The sequence below is a fragment of the Suricata suricatta genome, chromosome 10 (genome assembly GCF_006229205.1).
Source record: "Suricata suricatta isolate VVHF042 chromosome 10, meerkat_22Aug2017_6uvM2_HiC, whole genome shotgun sequence".
In the NCBI taxonomy this organism is placed as follows: Eukaryota; Metazoa; Chordata; class Mammalia; order Carnivora; family Herpestidae; genus Suricata; species Suricata suricatta.
Window position 1 is genome coordinate 23,379,131 of NC_043709.1, and position 18,034 is coordinate 23,397,164.

The window sequence follows — 18,034 nt, forward strand, 5'->3', positions numbered from 1 at the left end:
TTGAGCGTGTCATGCTAAGCGAAATAAGTCAGGCAGAGAAGGACAAAAACCATATGTTTGCACTCATAGGTCTAACAGGAAAACAGGAGAAACCTAATGGAGGACCTGGGGGAGGGGAAGAGGGAGAGAGAGTTGGGGAGAGAGAGGGACGCAAAACTTGAGAGACTATTGAATGCTGAAAATGAACTGAGAGTTGAAGGGGAAGGGGGAGGAGGGAAAAGAGGTGGTGGTGATGGTGGAGGGCACTTGTGGGGAAGAGCACTCGGTGTTGTATGGAAACCAATTTGACAATAAACTATTTTAAAAAAAGAATAAAATAAAATATTACTTGAAAAAATATATTCCTAATGAAGTTCTTCTGAACAGAAAACTATAAATGATATGTAACTGTTAAAAGGAAATAATACAGCATTCAAAACTTCACTAAAGTAGAACCTTATAGTCACTGTGAAAAAGCAGATTTGCTGATATTTCTATTGAGATTTGTGATAAAACATACCAAAAATATTCTACTAAAAAAAAGAAAAGAAAATATTCCCACTTAAAAAAACTATGTTAAAACAAAATCATTCTAAGAAGTCCATATAACCACCCCCTTTTGTCTTGAGTTGCTTTCTGTGGGAAATGGCAAAATTACTGACATCATAATGTCTTGGGTTGGGGGCTGGGTTAAGATCAGTAAATGATTTACAAGATAATCTGATGGTGGACTAGACTAGAGATAAGCTACTTGGGACAGATTCTCCATGGACCAGAGGAGAAACAGATGCTCCAATCATAAAAAGGGGAGCTGTTATCATCCACAATTTGTTACTAATCACTATTCTTTGGCCTTCTCTAGCCTGGCCCTTACCTAGTGTAAAGCACTGATCTCTTTGTACGTTAAGCTTATGAAATAGTGAGCCACATATAAATTCTGACCCTCACTATAGTTTCAGGCCTACATGCCTTCCTATCCCTGAAGAATTTCTCAGAACAACTTGCCCACTTTATTTATATAGCTTCACCTGCTCATGAAAATCTGGGCTCTAGCATCAACTCCAGAAAGTTTCCCTTGCCAGCCACCTGATTTGCATATACTCTGTTGTAGTGAGGCATCACATGAGGGGGACACATTCATGGTGAATCCCATAAGGCAATTCTCTAAGAGTATAATAAAACTTGCAGGAATTTGTTAGATGTAGGTGTGTTATGTCAAACCCAATAACGTAGTATTTATTTAAGATAAGTAACAACTGTTACTTCCCATACAGGGAAAGGATATATACATGAGTGGTTGCATAAATCTGATAATACGTACCTGATCCAAGGTGCTAAGACCTGGAAATATTTCTGTAGGACCAGGCAATAGCGCTAAACCAATCCCGAGTGAGGGAAGGAAAATGGTGAAATAAATCTTGAGAAGGTAGATGGGGTTAGGTCAATCAGGGTTTTAAATGCCAGACAAAACAGTCCAATGTCATTATAAAATCAATATGAAAGGGAGTATGCTGTATTAGAAAGTAGAACTCAGCTAATGGTTGCTCTCATTTCAACTTTGCTTTCTGACATACTTGGAGGCCTAGAATTAGAGAAAACTGTGTAATCTTTTCCCCTTATTTTAATATGACAGTACAAAATGATAAATGAGAAAGAAGTTTTCCAATCAAAAGGAAAATAGAGAACCAATTCTACTTAACACACCAAATGGTAAACAGAAATAAAAAGACTATGCCAGATGTTTAGCATAATAATTTTTAAACAATGCAAAAATAATGAAACATTTAAGATGACATGTCTCGGAAAGTGGCACTTCATTTGGAATTCTGGCAACTTTTAGAAAAAAATACTGCTGCTTAAAGAAGAAAGACTGAGCCATCTGAAAAGATTACCAGTGTTTTAAACAGAACAGTGAAAGGAAACAGAGCCATTAGACTAATTGGACTTTCCATGTTATAACAGAAAATCCATATAAAAAATGTGTATAAAAAATGAGCACCTGAAATCTAGGACTCGAGGCTAGGCCAGGGTTCTGGGGGTATAGTCAGGCTGGATGAAAATTCTGAAGGACAATTCTCAGCATATCAATTTGGGACAGAACCAGCTCTGATATCAAAATCCTCACATTAATATACATTTTTCCTTTTTACAGATGTCCAGAATACATTCAGGGTCATTTCTACAATAATATCACTTAGATCTCAACATGATTCTTCAAGTTGGAGGTCCAGGGAAGGTAGTGGACTCATGGATTGCAAGTAAGGAAAAGCAGGACCAGCCTCAAGCTGCTGTGCACTACAGGAGGAAAATCCTCCAAGGCTGAGAGAGGAGGCATGTGAATTCAAGGACTTCAATATGCAGTAGACCCAAATGCCGGTCTTTTGTTCTAGGTCAGTACTCTCTCCCATCATCCACGGGGGCTGCTGCAAAACCTCCCATTTTTCTCAATCTCTGAAATCAAGCCTTACTCCTTACCTCCTTTCTTTTACCAAATGACTGTGCCTCCTTTTCACAGAGGAAATGTAGGGAAACTGGTCTATCTCCTGTCCAGCAACCTACCTACACACTCACCTGTAACTCCAGCCATCCTACCCTCCTGTTAGAGGATGCAGGCCAAACTCCTGTCCAGACTAATCCCTCCCACCTGTGGCTAGGATCTCACTGCCCCCTGGCCTTCCCAGGGATCTTGCTCCTATATCCTCATCCACTCCCTCTCCTGGCTCCTCACCTTTAATAGTGAAATGTGGAGTAGCTGGATAAGCAAGCTCCAAGCCCAGCATGGAGCCCAATTCCATCTAGGGACTGAGACATCATGACCTGAGCCAACTGGCTGAGCTACCCAGGCACCCCTGGTTGGTTGGTTTTTAGCAGAAGTTGCTTTTGGCAACTTGCAAGCAACAAACTGCATTGGAATACAGTTTCTCTGTTCTGGAAGAAACACTGCAGTAGCTATTAGTTATTTAAATGTAAAAGTGAGTCGTTGTCCAGTACTCTGGAAAGAGAGTATAACCTGGCCTTCTCTTATTTGAAAAAGACGTCCCTCTCCTGGAAATACTTACTGACGGGCACATTGCGGGAGGGGGGGGGCCCGAGGGGGGAAGGAGGCCAAGCAGAGAAGATATTCTAAAGAAAAGTAACCTTGGAAGATATACTCTTAGCCCAGCATAACACTAAAGGGGCACTTTGGATTATGTGGGACTCCTGCTTTCTCATTGGTTATGCCGCATGGTAATGGCAGAACTGATATGAGCAGAAAGATTCTCAAGGTTGAGGCTGGGAATGACAAAATTGCTTTTGTCCCAATCTTCTTTCTTTTGACTAATGGAAGCAGGATAGGCCCTTGGATTAAGTGCACTCTTAAATAATTCTCTTCCTTACTCATTCTCACACTGTCCCCAGATGATATAATTTCTTTATATTGTTGATTGGAGTCCATATATTAATGTTGGCTTTGTCTTTATACATATTTGGCCTCCTTTGAACTCCAAGCCTGTAGTTCCAGTTATATAATATACACCTCTTTGGATAATCTATTAGCCCCAAAAGTTAATATATTCAAAACTCATTATCTTTTCTCCCTTTTCCACACAAAATTACTCCCTATCCAGAGTCCAACAAATAGCTTTGTATTCACCCAACTGCCAAGTCCAGATAGCTACTGTTGACTCTTCCCTCTCTCTCTCCTTTATCCCCACATACTCAGTAGTTTTACAGATTGTCAACTCTATCTCATAAACAACTCTTAAATCCTTTCAACTCTATCTCCCACTTTTCCACATTATAGTAGCCTTCTCCTTTATCCATGTTCCAAGACCCTAGTGGATGCCTGAAACCTCAAATAGAGCCAATCCTGATATACATAGGGTTTTTTTAAATATCTGTGTGCCTATGATAAAGTTTAATTTATAAGTTAGGCACAGTAAGGGGCTAATAACTATAATAATAAAATAGAACAATTATAACAGCATACTGTAATAAAAGCTATGTGAACAGAGTCTCTCTCAAAATATCTTGTACTGTGCGCCCCCTGCCCCTTGTGATGATGGGTGATGATAAAATGCCTGTGTGATAGTCAAAGTGAGGTGAATGATGCAGGCACCGTCACACAGCGTTAGGCTACCGCTGACCTTCTGACAGCTCATTAGATGGAGGCCCATCTGCTCTCTGAATGCAGTTGACCGCGGGTAAGTGAAACCGCGGAAAGCAAAACTGCGGATTAGGGGAGACTGTCATTGTTCAGTTTATCATCTCTCACCTTCGAACGCCTTCCCTGCTTCAGGTCTTATCTGCACCACCAGAACAATTGTTTTTCTAAAATACAAATTTCATTATGTTATTTCCAGGTTTAAAACCCTTGAGCCTGGGTGGCTCAGTCAGTTAGGCGTCCGACTTTGACTCAGGTCATGATCTCACAGCTTGTGAGTTCAAGCCCCAAGTCAGTCTCTGTGCTGACAGCTCAGAGCCCAGAGCCTGCTTTGGATTCTGTGTCTCCCTCTCTCCCTGACGCTTCCCCGCTCATGCTCTTTCTCTCTCTCTCAAAAGTAAGCAAACATAAAAAAATTGTTTTAAAACCTTGAATGGCTCTTCTCTGACCTCATTAGATGCCTCTTCATCATCTGGTACCTGTTCACTACTCCACTTTTCAAGGGGACTGAAACATCCTTCATAATTAAAAATAAATCTGATTCCTCTTTCCCAACTTTAAAATTATTTCACATTTTCCCACTGATTATTCCATGAAGCAATTTTAATAATCCTGTATCTGTCAAATATTTTTTTAATATTTGCCTTTAAGCCTTGTTAATAGTGTCTTGCCACAAAAAATTGTTTTAATTATCATGTAATCTGTTTATCTATCTTTCTCTGTGTACCTTTTAAATTACATACCCCATTGAGAAAAGTCTCCTCTGACTTCAAGGCCATACCAATATCCATCTGGACTTTATTTTGTTTATAGGAGGAGGTAGATCTCTGGCTTTGTTTATTTTCAGATGAACAGTCAGATATACCAATACCTTTTATTAAATATTTTAATAAATTATCATTTTCTCAATAACTCCAAATGCCACCTTTGTCATATATTAAGTTCTTCTGTAGACCTCAGAATGGCTATTCCTGGATTCTTCTATTCTTCTGAATTATTTGCCTATTACTTTATTAACACCATTTTTTATTGAAGTGGCCTTATAATAAATCTTAGTATGTATTGAGAACCTTTAAATTATTCTAATCAGTTTCAGAGAAACCCCATTGGGATTCTGATTAGAACTGTATTACATTTAAATATTATTTTAGGGAGGACTTATATTTCTATGATAGTAAGTCTTCATATTCAGGAACCTCAAGTGGCCTGCCATATGTTCAGATTTTATTTTGTGTCCTTCAGTAAGATTTCACACTTCTTTTATTTGGGTCTTTTAGCACTTTGTTAGGTTTAAAATATTGTATTTTTTTCCTCCAAGTTTTTATTTAAATTCCAGATAGTTAACATACAGTGTAATATTGGTTTCAGGGGTGCAATTTTCTGATTCATCACTTACATACAGGACCTCGTATTCATCGCAACAAGTGCCCCCCTGAGCCGCATCACCTGTTTAACCCAGCCCAGCCCACCTCCCCTCCATCAACCCTCAGGTTTTGTTCTCTATAGTTTAGAGTGTTTCTGGATTTGCTTCTTTCTTTCCTCCCCGCTATGTTCATCTGTTTTGTTTCTTAAATTCCACACATGAGTGAAATCATATGGTATTTGTCTTAAAATACTGTATAAGTGGTAAATTTTCCTCTCTCCATTTCTAACCAGCTACTGCTAGTATTAAAAAATGAATTCATAAGCATCTCACATACAATCATTTTATAAATTCTTTTTTTAATTGTAATGATTTTTATTAGATTCTCATGAGTTTTGAGACCTGAACAATTACAGGTTAATTTATACTTTTTAAACTTCTTAATGTTTATTTTTGACAGAAAGACAGACAGAGCATGAATGGGGGAGAGGCAGAGGCAGAGAGGGAGACACAGAATCTGAAACAGGCTGAGCTAACAGCACAGAGCCCAACATGGGGTTCAAACTCATGAACAGTGAGATCATGACCTGAGCCAAAGTCAGATGTTTAACCAACTGAGCCAACCAGGCACCCCAGTTTTTTAATATTATAAAATTATTTTATATCCTTATCTATTGCATAACATGGAATCTCTACAAATAATGAATCACACTATTAAGGGTCAACAACTCCTATACCTCATTTTTAAGGAAACAGTTTCAGAAAATTGCCATTTAGTGTATTTGCTGTAATATTTTGATAAATGTCTTTATCATTGTTCGATAGATTCCATCCATGCCTAGCTTACATATAATTTTTTAAGGGAAGGTTGCTAAGTGCTATCAAATGCCTTTGTAGCATTTTACACAGAATCTAAATGTTCATCCTCTTTAATTTGCTGTTGTAAAAAAAAAAATGCAAGTTTTGTTTTAATTCACACTTGATCTTTAATACTTGACAATGACACTGCCCTAAGACAGAAAGTGACCAAAGGACTTCTAGGAGCAGAGAAAGGTAATCAGACACAACAGACTTTGAAGAAAATTATATAATGCCTCTCTTTGTCCTGATTAATGTTTGAGGCCCTGACTTAAGCTTTTTTGGATATAATAATGGCTACTCCTCCTTTATTTGTGTTTGCATTTACCTCTGTCTATCCATTTATTTTTCAACCAGTGTTTCTCACATTGTTTTATGAGAGTTTCTTACAATTATAAACATTTGAATCTGACTTTTTAGCTCATCTAGCCATCTCTGTCTTCTGAGTTCCTTTACACTTAGTGAAGTAATTAACATACTGGTTGTATTCTTTCTGTCTTAAATACTATCTCTTCTTCCTCTTTGGTTTTGCTGAATTAGCCAGTTTTTCTCCCTGTTATTCCTCTGTTTATTTTTCCTCCCTGTCAACTCACAAGTCTTACTGTGCTTCATAGTTTTGCACATGGCTACATCTTCCTGAGACATACATTTATTTATTTATTTATTTATTTATTTAATCTATTTATTTATTTATGAAAGAGAAAGAGGACAGGAACAAGAAGGGGAGAGGGGCAGAGGGAGAGAGAGAATCTTTTTTTTTTTTGGTCAGGTTGGTTTCCATATAACATAACACCCAGTGCTCTTCCCCACAAGTGCCCTCCTCCATGACCCTCACCTTCTTCCCTTTTCCCCCTCCCCCTTCAGCCCTCAGTTTGTTTTCAGTATTCAAGAGCCTCTCATGTTTTGCCTCACTCCCTCTCCCTAACTCTTTTTCACCCCTTCCCTTCCCCATGATCCTCTGTTAAATTTCTCCTGTTAGACCTATGAGTGAAAACATATGGTGTCTGTCCTTCTCTGCCTGACTTATTTCACTTAGCATGACACCCTTGAGGTCCATCCATGTTGCTACAAATGGCCAAATTTCATTCTTTCTCATTGCCATGTAATACTCCATTGTATAGATAAACCACATATTCTTGATCCATTTAGCAGGTGATGGACATTTAGGTTCTTTCCATGATTTGGCTATTGTTGAAAGTGCTGCTCTGAACATGGGGGGCACATGCGCCCATATGCATCAGCACTTCTGTATCCCTTGGGTAAATCCCTAGCAGTGCTATTGCTGGGTCATAGGGGAGTTCTACTGATAATTTTTTGAGGAACCTCCACACTGTTTTCCAGAGTGGCTGCACCAGTTTACATTCCCACCAACAGTTTAGGAGGGTGCCCGTTTCTCCACATCCTCGCCAGCATCTATAGTCTCTTGATTTGTTCATTTTAGCCACTCTGACTAGCATGAGGTGGTGTCTCAGTGTGGTTTTGGTTTGTATTTCCCTGATGATGAGTGATACTGAGCATCGTTTCATGTGTCTGTTGGCCACCTGGATGTCCTCTTTGGAGAAGTGTCTATTCATGTCTTCTGCCCATTTCTTCACTGGATTATTCATTTTTTGGATGTGGAGTTTGGAGTTCCTTGTAGACTTTGGATACTAGCCCATTATCCAATATGTCATTTGCAACTATCATCTCCCATTCCGTCGGTTGCCCATTAGTTTTCTTGATTGTTTCCTTTGCAGTGCAGAAGCTTGTTATCTTGATGATGTCTCAATAGTTCATTTTTGCTCTTGATTTCCTTGCCTTTGGGAATGTGTTGAATAGGAATTATTGTGGTTAAGATCAAGGAGGCTGTTTCCTGCTTTCTCCTCTAAGGTTTTGATAGTTTCCTATCTCACATTCAGGTCTTTCATCCCTTTTTGAATTTATTTTTGTGTATGATATAAGAAGGTGGACCAATTTCATTCTTCTGCATGTTGCTGTCCAGTTCCCCCAGCACCACCTGTTAAAGAGGCAGTCTTTTTTCCATTGGATACTCTTTCCTGCTTTGTCAAAGATTAATTGGCCATACATTTGTGGGTCCAGTTCTGGGTTCTATATTCTATTCCATTGGTCTGTGTATCTGTTTTTGTGCCAATACCGTACTGTCTTGATGATGACAGGTTTGAAGTAGAGGCTAAAGTCTGGGATTGTGAGGCCTCCCATTTTGGTTTTCTTCTTCAATATTACTTTGGCTATTCAGGGATTTTTGTGGTTCCATACGAATTTTAGGGTAGTTTGTTCTAGTTTTGCAAAGAATGTTCATGTAATTTTGATTGGAATTGCATAGGATGTGTAGGTTGCTTTGGGTAATAATGACATTTTGACAATATCTATTCTTCTGATCCATGAGCATGGAATGTTTTTCCATTTCTTGGTGTCTTCTCAATTTCTTACATAAGTTTTCTATAGTTTTCATTGTACAGGTCTTTCATGTCTTTGGTTAGGTTTATTCCTAGGTATTTTATGGTTTTTCATGCAATTGTGAATGGGATCAGTTTCTTGATTTCTCTTTCTTTTGCTTCATTATTGGTGTATAAAAATGCAACATATTTCTGTACTTTGATTTTGGACCCTCTGACTTTGCTGAATTCATGGATCAGTTCTAGTACGCTTCTGGTGGAGTCAGTCAGGTTTTCCATGTAGAGTATCACGTCATCTGCGAAAAGTGAAAGTTTGACTTCATCTTTGCCAATTCTGATACCTTTTATTTCCTTTTGTTGTCTGATTGCTGATGCCAGGACTTCCAGCATTATGATAAACAACAGTGGTGAGAGTGGACATCCTTGTTGTGTTTCTGATCTCAGGGGAAAGCTCTCAGTTTTTCCCCATTGAGGATGGGATTAGCTGTGGGCTTTTCATAAACTGCTTTTATAATGTTTAAGTACGTTTGTTCTATCCTGACTTTCTATAGCAAGATTCATTGCTCCCATTATTCCTCTCCTTTTTGTCTTTCCCTGTCTTGGGATTTCTCTTCTGAACCAATTGTCATTTGACAGAGCATCTCCTCAAGTGTTTTCCTCAGATAAGTACATGGGCAGAATACTGCCTGCACTTCTGAAAATGTTTATTTTGCCCATACAAATGAACGCTATCTTTCCTAGCTATTAGTTTTTGGACCTTGGTCCTCTCCCCTCAGGATTCTACAAATGTTGCTCCAGTACTTTCGCTTCTACTGTTGCTGATAAAAAGTTTGAAGCTAATGGATTCTCATTCCATTGCAAATACCATTCTTTAGATCTCAAAACTATAATTTTTCTTTATCCCTGAACTTCAAGAATCTCCCCACCAAGTGCCAACACATATGCTCCTACATTAATCCTGCCTTTTTGAGCCTATTCTCTATATTTTAATATTCCACCTCCAGAACTCCTTTTTAAAATATTTTTTTAACATTCATTCATTGTTTGAGAGAGAATGAGAGCATGAGTGAAGGAGGGATAGAGAAAAAGGGAGACACAGAATCTGAAGCAGGTTTCAGGCTCTGAGCTATCAGCACAGAGGCTGACATGGGGCTTGAACTCACGAACCATAAAATCATGACCTGAGCCAAAGTTGGACGTTTAACCCACTGAGCCACCCAGGCATCCCCAGAACTCCTTTAATTCTATGTTAGGACTTCTGGATCTGCCTTCTGAATTTATCTCAAAGTAATTCCATTCTATGGGGCCATGAATTTCTTGAGCTTTTGGATTTGACTCAAGAAATAGCATTCACCACAATCTTCATCTGTTCAATTTTTTTAATCAAATATTTTTTGTTCAGTTACAAAAGATCTTTTGTTGTTGTGTTTTGTTTTGACCATTTAATTGCTTTTCACCACCTTGAAAATGTTCTTTTTTTCTTTTTTTTTTTTCCAGTTACCTTTGGTCTTTTCCAACATAGTGAGAGTAACACCACAATTAATCTGGTGTTTGCCTTGCCCCTTGGAGTTCTGAATCCTTTTAAGTGAGCTATTATTTTTCTCTTCACTAATGACTCTCCTCTACACAGACAAGATCACAGATGTGTCTCCAACAGTGGTAAACCAGTGGGCGATGGAAAGAATATGACTTTCTGCCCCTGAGGTCGGACGATAAACAACTAACAAATCATGACCTTTTTGGTTAAGATAGAAGATAAAGGTCTCTCTGTTTCAAGACTTTCATTGAAGCAAACTGAAGTCCCAATTAAAGTGATGGATCAGATCAGCCCACCAATGCAGTATTCTTCCAGATCCCTGACCAAATCACAAAAATCCTGTGAAAGCCATATAAAACATGCAAGCAGAGATATGGTCCTTCTTTGAGGAATTTCACTGGATCAAGTCAACGAAAGCCTTTGAAGAAACACATAATGCTGACCTTTGAGTTAAGCAATGAAGATATATAAGCCTACCTCTCAGCCACTGGTCTCTTGGCTCTTTTCTGTTTCCAAGGTAAATGAGGTCCCCTAAAATGTACTCTTTTCCACCCTTTGCCCTGGCCTGAAATACACCCTCCAGGATTTACCAACTGACCCACTCAGGTAACTTTTGATCTAAAATGCTTTGTACTATTTTTAAAAGTACTTCTAAAGTCAATTAAAAGTGACAACTTTCTAAAGCATTAATATCCCTAAATTTTATGATATGAGGCAAAGAATTAGATCAATACCTTTGTTACATAGAAGATACAACAGGCTATCATGTGCTGTACGCTTTCAAAATTTGCAAGATTTTTCTTCGAGTGGACAATGGTTGGTAGTCCTTGCAAAACCACGACACACTTTATCAAAATCTAAAAACAGAAGCACAAGAGTTTCTGTTGAAAAATATCCTCACCCATTACAAAATGTTCTATTCAAATCATGCAAGTGTTAAGCCGTCGAATCTTATTATTTTCAATAATTATCAATAAATTGCTTATCATGTATAAAAGACTGTACTCTGAGATAAAATTAATATATCCAATTTCAGATGAGTCCCTCAGCTAAAGTAACTTGAAAACTAGTAGAGAGGATAAAATAAGTGTACAAAGATTACAAAACAAAGCACATTTTGACAAGTGTCATAAAAATTATAGGCAGAATATTACACATACAAGACACTAAAAGCACATCTACACTTAGGAGGACTTTAAAAAACCATTTGGAGAAGGAAGTACCATATTAAATATAAAGTGATATCAGGTACTTGAAATGATAGTTTCTTTTAAAATTCGGGGCGCCTGGGTGGCTCAGTCGGTTAAGTGTCCGGCTTTGGCTCAGGTCATGATCTCACGTTCGAGGGTTCAAGCCCCGCGTCAGGCTCTGTGCTGACAGCTAGCTCAGATTCTGTATCTCCCTCTCTCTCTGACCCTCCCCTGATCATGCTGTCTCTGTCTGTCTCTCATAAAAATAAATAAAAAACATAAAAAAAATTTTTAAATTAAAACCAAGTATTCATATCCCAGAAAATCTATTAATATCAGTATTTACTTCCTAGTCTCCTTGCTTCATATTATATGATCCTGAATTTGGTCAAGAGGTAGATAATTAAGTTTAGCTTTCAGTACTGTTGCACTGTTCTGAGCAACATTACTGTCAGAAATGTAGAGCTGAGATTGGATCAATCTATTAATCATCCAGATTATCAAAGGACAAATTAACATATGGATATTGGTCTTTTGTGAGCACACTAATTGCTTCAAGCCATCATTCTAACAATATTATTAGTATTGTTACTATATACTTATGAGTGTTTTTCAATGCTTCTTTAATTCCTCCCCATTACCACCTGCCTCCACCCTACTATACCATATCCCCAAATCATGTTAGCAACCTAGTAGTTTTGTACTTTTCCCCAGGCTTTTATAATCATATAGAACATATAAATACATAAACATACATAGAGGGAGGGTTAATGTTATGTTACAAAATGGGATTTATAAACCCTTGTTCGAAGTCTGCATTTCTCCTTCATCCATGTCTTGTGAAAAATTCCTCCAAGTCTACGGGTATAGCTCAAATTCATTATTGCCAATGGCTGCACAGTATGATTTAGTATGGAACAGCCATCATCTCTTCAGCCAGTTCCAGAATCTCCACGTTGCACACTTTTACAACTGATGTCTTACAATCTGGTACACCGGCCATTCTCCAGCTACTACACTTCCTCTTTGTCTTCAGGGTTGTTGTTTTTTTTTTTTAATGTTAACTTATTTTTGAAAGAGATACAGGGACAGAGTGTGAGTGACAGAGGGGCAGAGAGAGGAGAAACAGAATCCAAACCAGGTTCTAGGCTCTAAGATGTCAGCACAGAGTCCAATGAGGAGCTCAAACCCACGAATTATGAGATCATGAACCAAGCCAAAATCGGACGCTTAAAAGTGAGCCACCCAGGTGCCTCTGTCTCCAGCTTTTATACCATCACCAAAAAGACCACCATAAACGCCCTTGTAAATGCTCAGTTGCCATTATGAGTGGCAACTGAGACACCAGCTTTGACATGGTACCTAGTGAGGATGAAGCACCATCTTCTAGAGCAAAATATACACTCTAAATCAATGACTGGTACGTGGTACTATATCCCCAGTAGGTGGAACACATGGACCTAGGAACTAAGGGGAGAAACCAAAAGTAGCATCTTACTAACTGGTGATTTTATTCTATGGGATAAATTACTAATAGAGGGATTACTGTGTCAAATATATTTATTCTTAATTTTAATTAAAATTAGATTTAGTTTAATTAAAATTAAGATTATTTAACAAAGTCCAAAGCCTACAACAATTTACATTGAATTCTTTGCCCTACATCCTGACCAGGAAAAGGAGTTAGAGATCTTTTCAATTCTGTCAACAATATTACATTAGTCATTTAATGTACATTTCTTAGGACATTCAGAGTTTGAGCATCTTTTTATGTTTCTTGGCTACTTGGATTTGCTCTCCTGTAAGCTGCCTATTCATATCCTGTGGCCATTCTTTTATTAAGTGATTGTCAATTTGTAAGACTTTTTGTTATATATATTTATCCTTCAGGGTTGGACATTTTTCCCAAATCTATAAATTTTCTACTACCTTTGTTATGATCCCTTTTGCCACACATAGGCTGCCACAAATACAGTCAATATTTCTTATCTTTCTTGTTATTTCTAAGAGTTTTGTCTTGGTTAGAAAGGGTTCCCACAACCCTGGGTTACATACGTAATCTAGGATTTTTTTCTTCCAATCTTTTTGCTTTAAATCTTTAGTACATCTGGACTTGTTATATATGGTACAATATAGGTATCACACTCTATTTCCTTTCAGATGAATATTCATTCATATCAGATGGATGAATGGTTTGCCACCATTGGCTTAAAATATCCATTCTCTTCCCGCTGCTTTGGAATGTCAGTTCTGCCATGTATTATATTCTCATACATACTGAGGCCTATGTCTAGAACCTCCTCTCTTTCACTCACTTCCCTATTCTAAACAAAATGATTTAATTAGAAACTCCTTTCTTAAGCCTTTTCCTCAGAGCTATAACCTATTCTCTGAGCTGTAGCTAAAGGCATTCTAAATCAGGTGGATGCTAGAGGAGGACTGTGGCTTGTCTTGAACTCAACCAATTGAGCACCAGTTGCAGCTGTTGGTCCCACTGTGGTATCTTTGGTAGAAGACAGTAAAGGCTATGCATTGTTATGGCTAATATTTTCTTTTCTATTCTATGGGGAAGAAGTTCCCATTCTACTGGGAAGACAAAAGTATTTTTTAGCATCTTGCCCCAGGGCAATGGAAACTGTCCCACCCTCTGACATCTTTTATGAAAGGACTTGAACTCTGGACATTTTTCAAAACAAAACACTGGACCAGTGTTTATTAATGTTAATTGGAAATAAAAAGCAAGAAATGGCAAGTACACTAAAGACCCTGATAACATACATGCCTTCCAGAGGGTAGGAATAAACCTGGGGAAGATTCAGGAACCTGCCATAATAATGAAATATCTGGGATGTGCTGAAACACCCTCCCACAACCCAGAGCAGGTCTGACATCTGGCATCTCTCACTTCTAAGAAGAAAGGACAATGTCTTTGGCTTCTGGAGAAAACATATTCCACACTTGAGAATACTGCTTTACATTCCATCTACAAATGACATAGAAAGCTGACAACTATGAGTTTAGATTTTGGATTTTATATATTTTTTATTTTTTATTTTATTCTTTATTTTTGAGAGAGAGACAGTGAGACAGAGTGCGAGCAGGGGAGGAACAGAGAGAGAAGGAAACAGATTCTGAAGCAGGCTCCAGGCTCGAAGCTGTCAGCACAGAGCCTGATGCGGCGCTTGAACTCACAAAATGCAAGATCATAACCTGAGCCAAAGCCGGACACTTAACTAACTGAGCCACCCAGTCGCCCCTAGATTTTGGATTTTAGAGGCAGACCTCTTAAGCAGCCGAGCTTACAGGAATGCAGGAGAAGGAGGCATGTCTATGCGCCAGCACAGCCACTCCAAGGCGAGTATTTGTTAAATTACTCAAGCCCTCTGGCTAGTTTTCTCAATGGTGAATTAAAAAATTTTATGCTTTGCATGAGATCACTCAAATCTTCTTGGTTCTCAAAATCTGAGTTGATGATGATGATGATAATGTTGACAACAATGATGATGAAAACTTTCTATAAGTATCAGCAGTAAAATCTAACCTCTCTCATTACTTCCCTGTGGTAGGCAGAATTCTAAAACAGTCCACAAAATTCTCCCCCTGGTGAACAAGCCCTGTTGTAATCCCTTCTCCTCACAGGTGGGTAGGACCTGTGAATGTGATAAGATCTTCTCATCACTCTCCTGATGGTCTTGGAAAAGCCGACTGCCATGTGATGGAGAAGACCATGTGGCAGGAAACTAGTGGTGAGCAGTTAGGAGCTAAGGACCTCCTATCACACAAGCACAAGGAAATAAATATTCCCAACAACCAGTGAGCTTGGAAAAGGCTCCAGAACCTCAGGTAGGATCACAGCTCTGGCCGACACCTTGATTTCAGCCTGAAGAGACCCTGAGCAGAAGACCCAGCCAACCCATTTCCAGCCTCTTGTCCCACAAAACTATGAAATAAATTCACCATGGTGATTTGTTAGGAAAAATAAACAACTAATTTAACTCCTTCAGCCAGCTCTCACTTAATGTTTTTCCATAAATTCCAGCTCCTCCATTTCCAAGATACCAAGTATTTTTTCTTGGGTCATTCACCAATTTTTTCCCAGATGATGGCTTTAAAAATATGTTTTTGAATAAGTATTACAGCTTCTAACATTACGAAAGCATACAAATTGAAATGACTTAAAAAATCTAGAAAAACAGATTGCCAGTGTTTAAACATGGACAGCAAAGGGGCTTAATGTTTTCAGAGAAACATATTTGAGTCCTTAATTATGTTTTATTTATGTCTGTTTGCCCAGACAGAATTTAAATTATTAAAATGTTTCTCAGTTAACTCATGAAATTTCATAACACTTGTCTTTGACCTATTTGTATGTTGTGAGAGATACACTGCTTTTCCTTTTCCAAAATGCATTGTTGAGTTGCCTTTGTAAAAATATCCTTATCAGTGAGGGGTGGGAGGTAGAATATGCTTACCTGTACAACAGGTACCAAAACAATATTGTGGTAGATTATAGGAGCAAGGAGGCCATAACACTGTGTCACAGCTTGAAGGGCATAACTGGAATCATTTAGGTAGTTGCTAAGTTCCAATGCCACTAATATTCTCTCACATTCAATTAATCTAGCAATCTGTAAAGAAACAGGTATTGTTACCCAAAGGGAACATCAGGTGCTTAACTAATGTGCCTCTAAAGAGAAGGAAGGGTAGGAAATGTGATCCTTCTGGCTTAACAACATATTGATATGTTGAAATGCTGGTATGAAGAAAATTTAAACTCAAGAACAACTCTAATTTCCCAATAATGCTATGTATGGATAAGACCATCTTAGAATTAAACTTTAGAATATTTTGTAAAACAATAGCAATACCACTAGTAATGAAAGAATGAACTTTTTTTCATTGGTAAAATAAAAACATGGCTATATTTTAATGTTAGAAAAAATCCAGCTTTTTCAAAACATAAATTATAACAAATAATAATTAAAATGTTGTGTCTCTGTAATACTGTCCCTCACTTGATTAACAGTCCCATTTTCTTTCTGAATTTGTGGGGAAAAAATGATAAATTTTCAGTGGACCAAACTAATCTTCTATTATACTTCTGCTACTTAAATAAAATGGTAGTAAAATAGAAAGTTAGGCTTTTGTGATTAAATCTTACTTAAAAATAATAAGAATCCTATCTTACTTTTCCTTTCACTTTCCTGGAGGAAGATTTCATTATTATTCTATATATACTTATAAAATAATGTCCGGGCACCCTCCTACACTGTTGGTGGGAATGTAAACGGGTACAGCCATTCTGGAAAACAGTATGGAAGTTCCTCAAAAAACTATCAATACAACTCCCCTACAACCCAGCAATAGCACTGCTGCGGATTTACCCAAGGGATACAGGAGTGCTGATGCATACGGGCACATGTACCCCAATGTTCATAGCGGCACGGTCAACAATAGCCAAAACATGGAAAGAGCCTAAATGTCCATCACCTGATGAATGGATCAAGAAGATGTGGTTTATCTACACAATGGAGTACTACATGGCAATGAGAAAGAATGAAATCTGGCCATTTGTAGCAAAGTGGATGGACCTCGAGGGAGTCATGCTAAGCGAAATAAGTCAGGCAGAGAAGGAGAGAAACCGTATGTTTTCACTTGTAGGTCTAATAGGAGAAACCTAACAGGGGACCATGGGAAGGGGAAAGGGGGGAGAAAGCATTAGGGAAAGGGAGTGAGGCAAATCATGAGAGACTCTTGAATACTGAAAACAAACTGAGGGCTGAAGGGGGAGGGGGGTGATGGTCATGGAGGGGGGCACTTGTGGGGAAGAGCACTGGGTGTTATATGGAAACCAACTTGGTAATAAACTATTTAAAAATAAATAAATAAACATTTAAAAATTTAAAAACAAACAAAATATGAGTACTTACAATTCAAAAATAACAAGAGGAATAACCCAATTTAAAAATGTGCAAAGTATTTGAATAGACTTCTATCTACAAGGAAGATACACAAATGACTAATAAGCACATAAAAAGTTGCTCAACATAATTAGTCATTAGGGAAATACAAATCAGAACCACAATGAGATACCACTTAGACTTATTAGGATAGCTATAATCAAACCAGGTAGACAATATATAAGTATTGGTGAGGATGTGGAGTATTTGGAACCTCATACACTGCTATGTATGTATGTGGGAAATTTAAATGGCTTAAGCACTTTGGAAAAAAATGTCATTCCTCAAAGTATTAAACAGAGAATTCACATATGACCCAACAAGTATATAACTAGAGTATGTACCCATGAGAAACATGTGTCTGCATTAACACTTGTACACTAATGTTCAGCAGCATTCTTAACAGTGCCCAAACGGAGGAAACAACCCCCCCCCAAAAAAATAATGTACAAAGAAAACTGAGAAAAGTGAGAAATTTCCATAGAGTAAATTATTACCAAAATGGTAGTCTAGCATTCTGGAATTCATTGAAGTACTGAAAGCCTGCCTTCAGTTTCAAAGAAGTAACTAAGGGCAACACATAAAGAACAGGATGATGGCTGTGAGT

The 18,034-nt window shown here is 38.0% G+C and overlaps 1 protein-coding gene across 2 annotated transcripts in view; it reads right to left on the reverse strand.

Annotated features, from left to right (window-relative positions):
- CFAP54 (cilia and flagella associated protein 54) overlaps nt 1–18,034 on the reverse strand; it is a 279,565-nt gene that overhangs the window by 167,918 nt on the left and 93,613 nt on the right. For both annotated transcript variants that reach the window (XM_029955764.1, XM_029955763.1), the window contains exons 25-26: nt 15,940–16,095; nt 11,012–11,134 (exon numbers count right to left, since the gene is read on the reverse strand). In XM_029955764.1, coding sequence (XP_029811624.1) covers nt 11,012–11,134; nt 15,940–16,095 — 279 coding nt within the window. The remainder of the gene's footprint in view (nt 1–11,011; nt 11,135–15,939; nt 16,096–18,034) is intronic.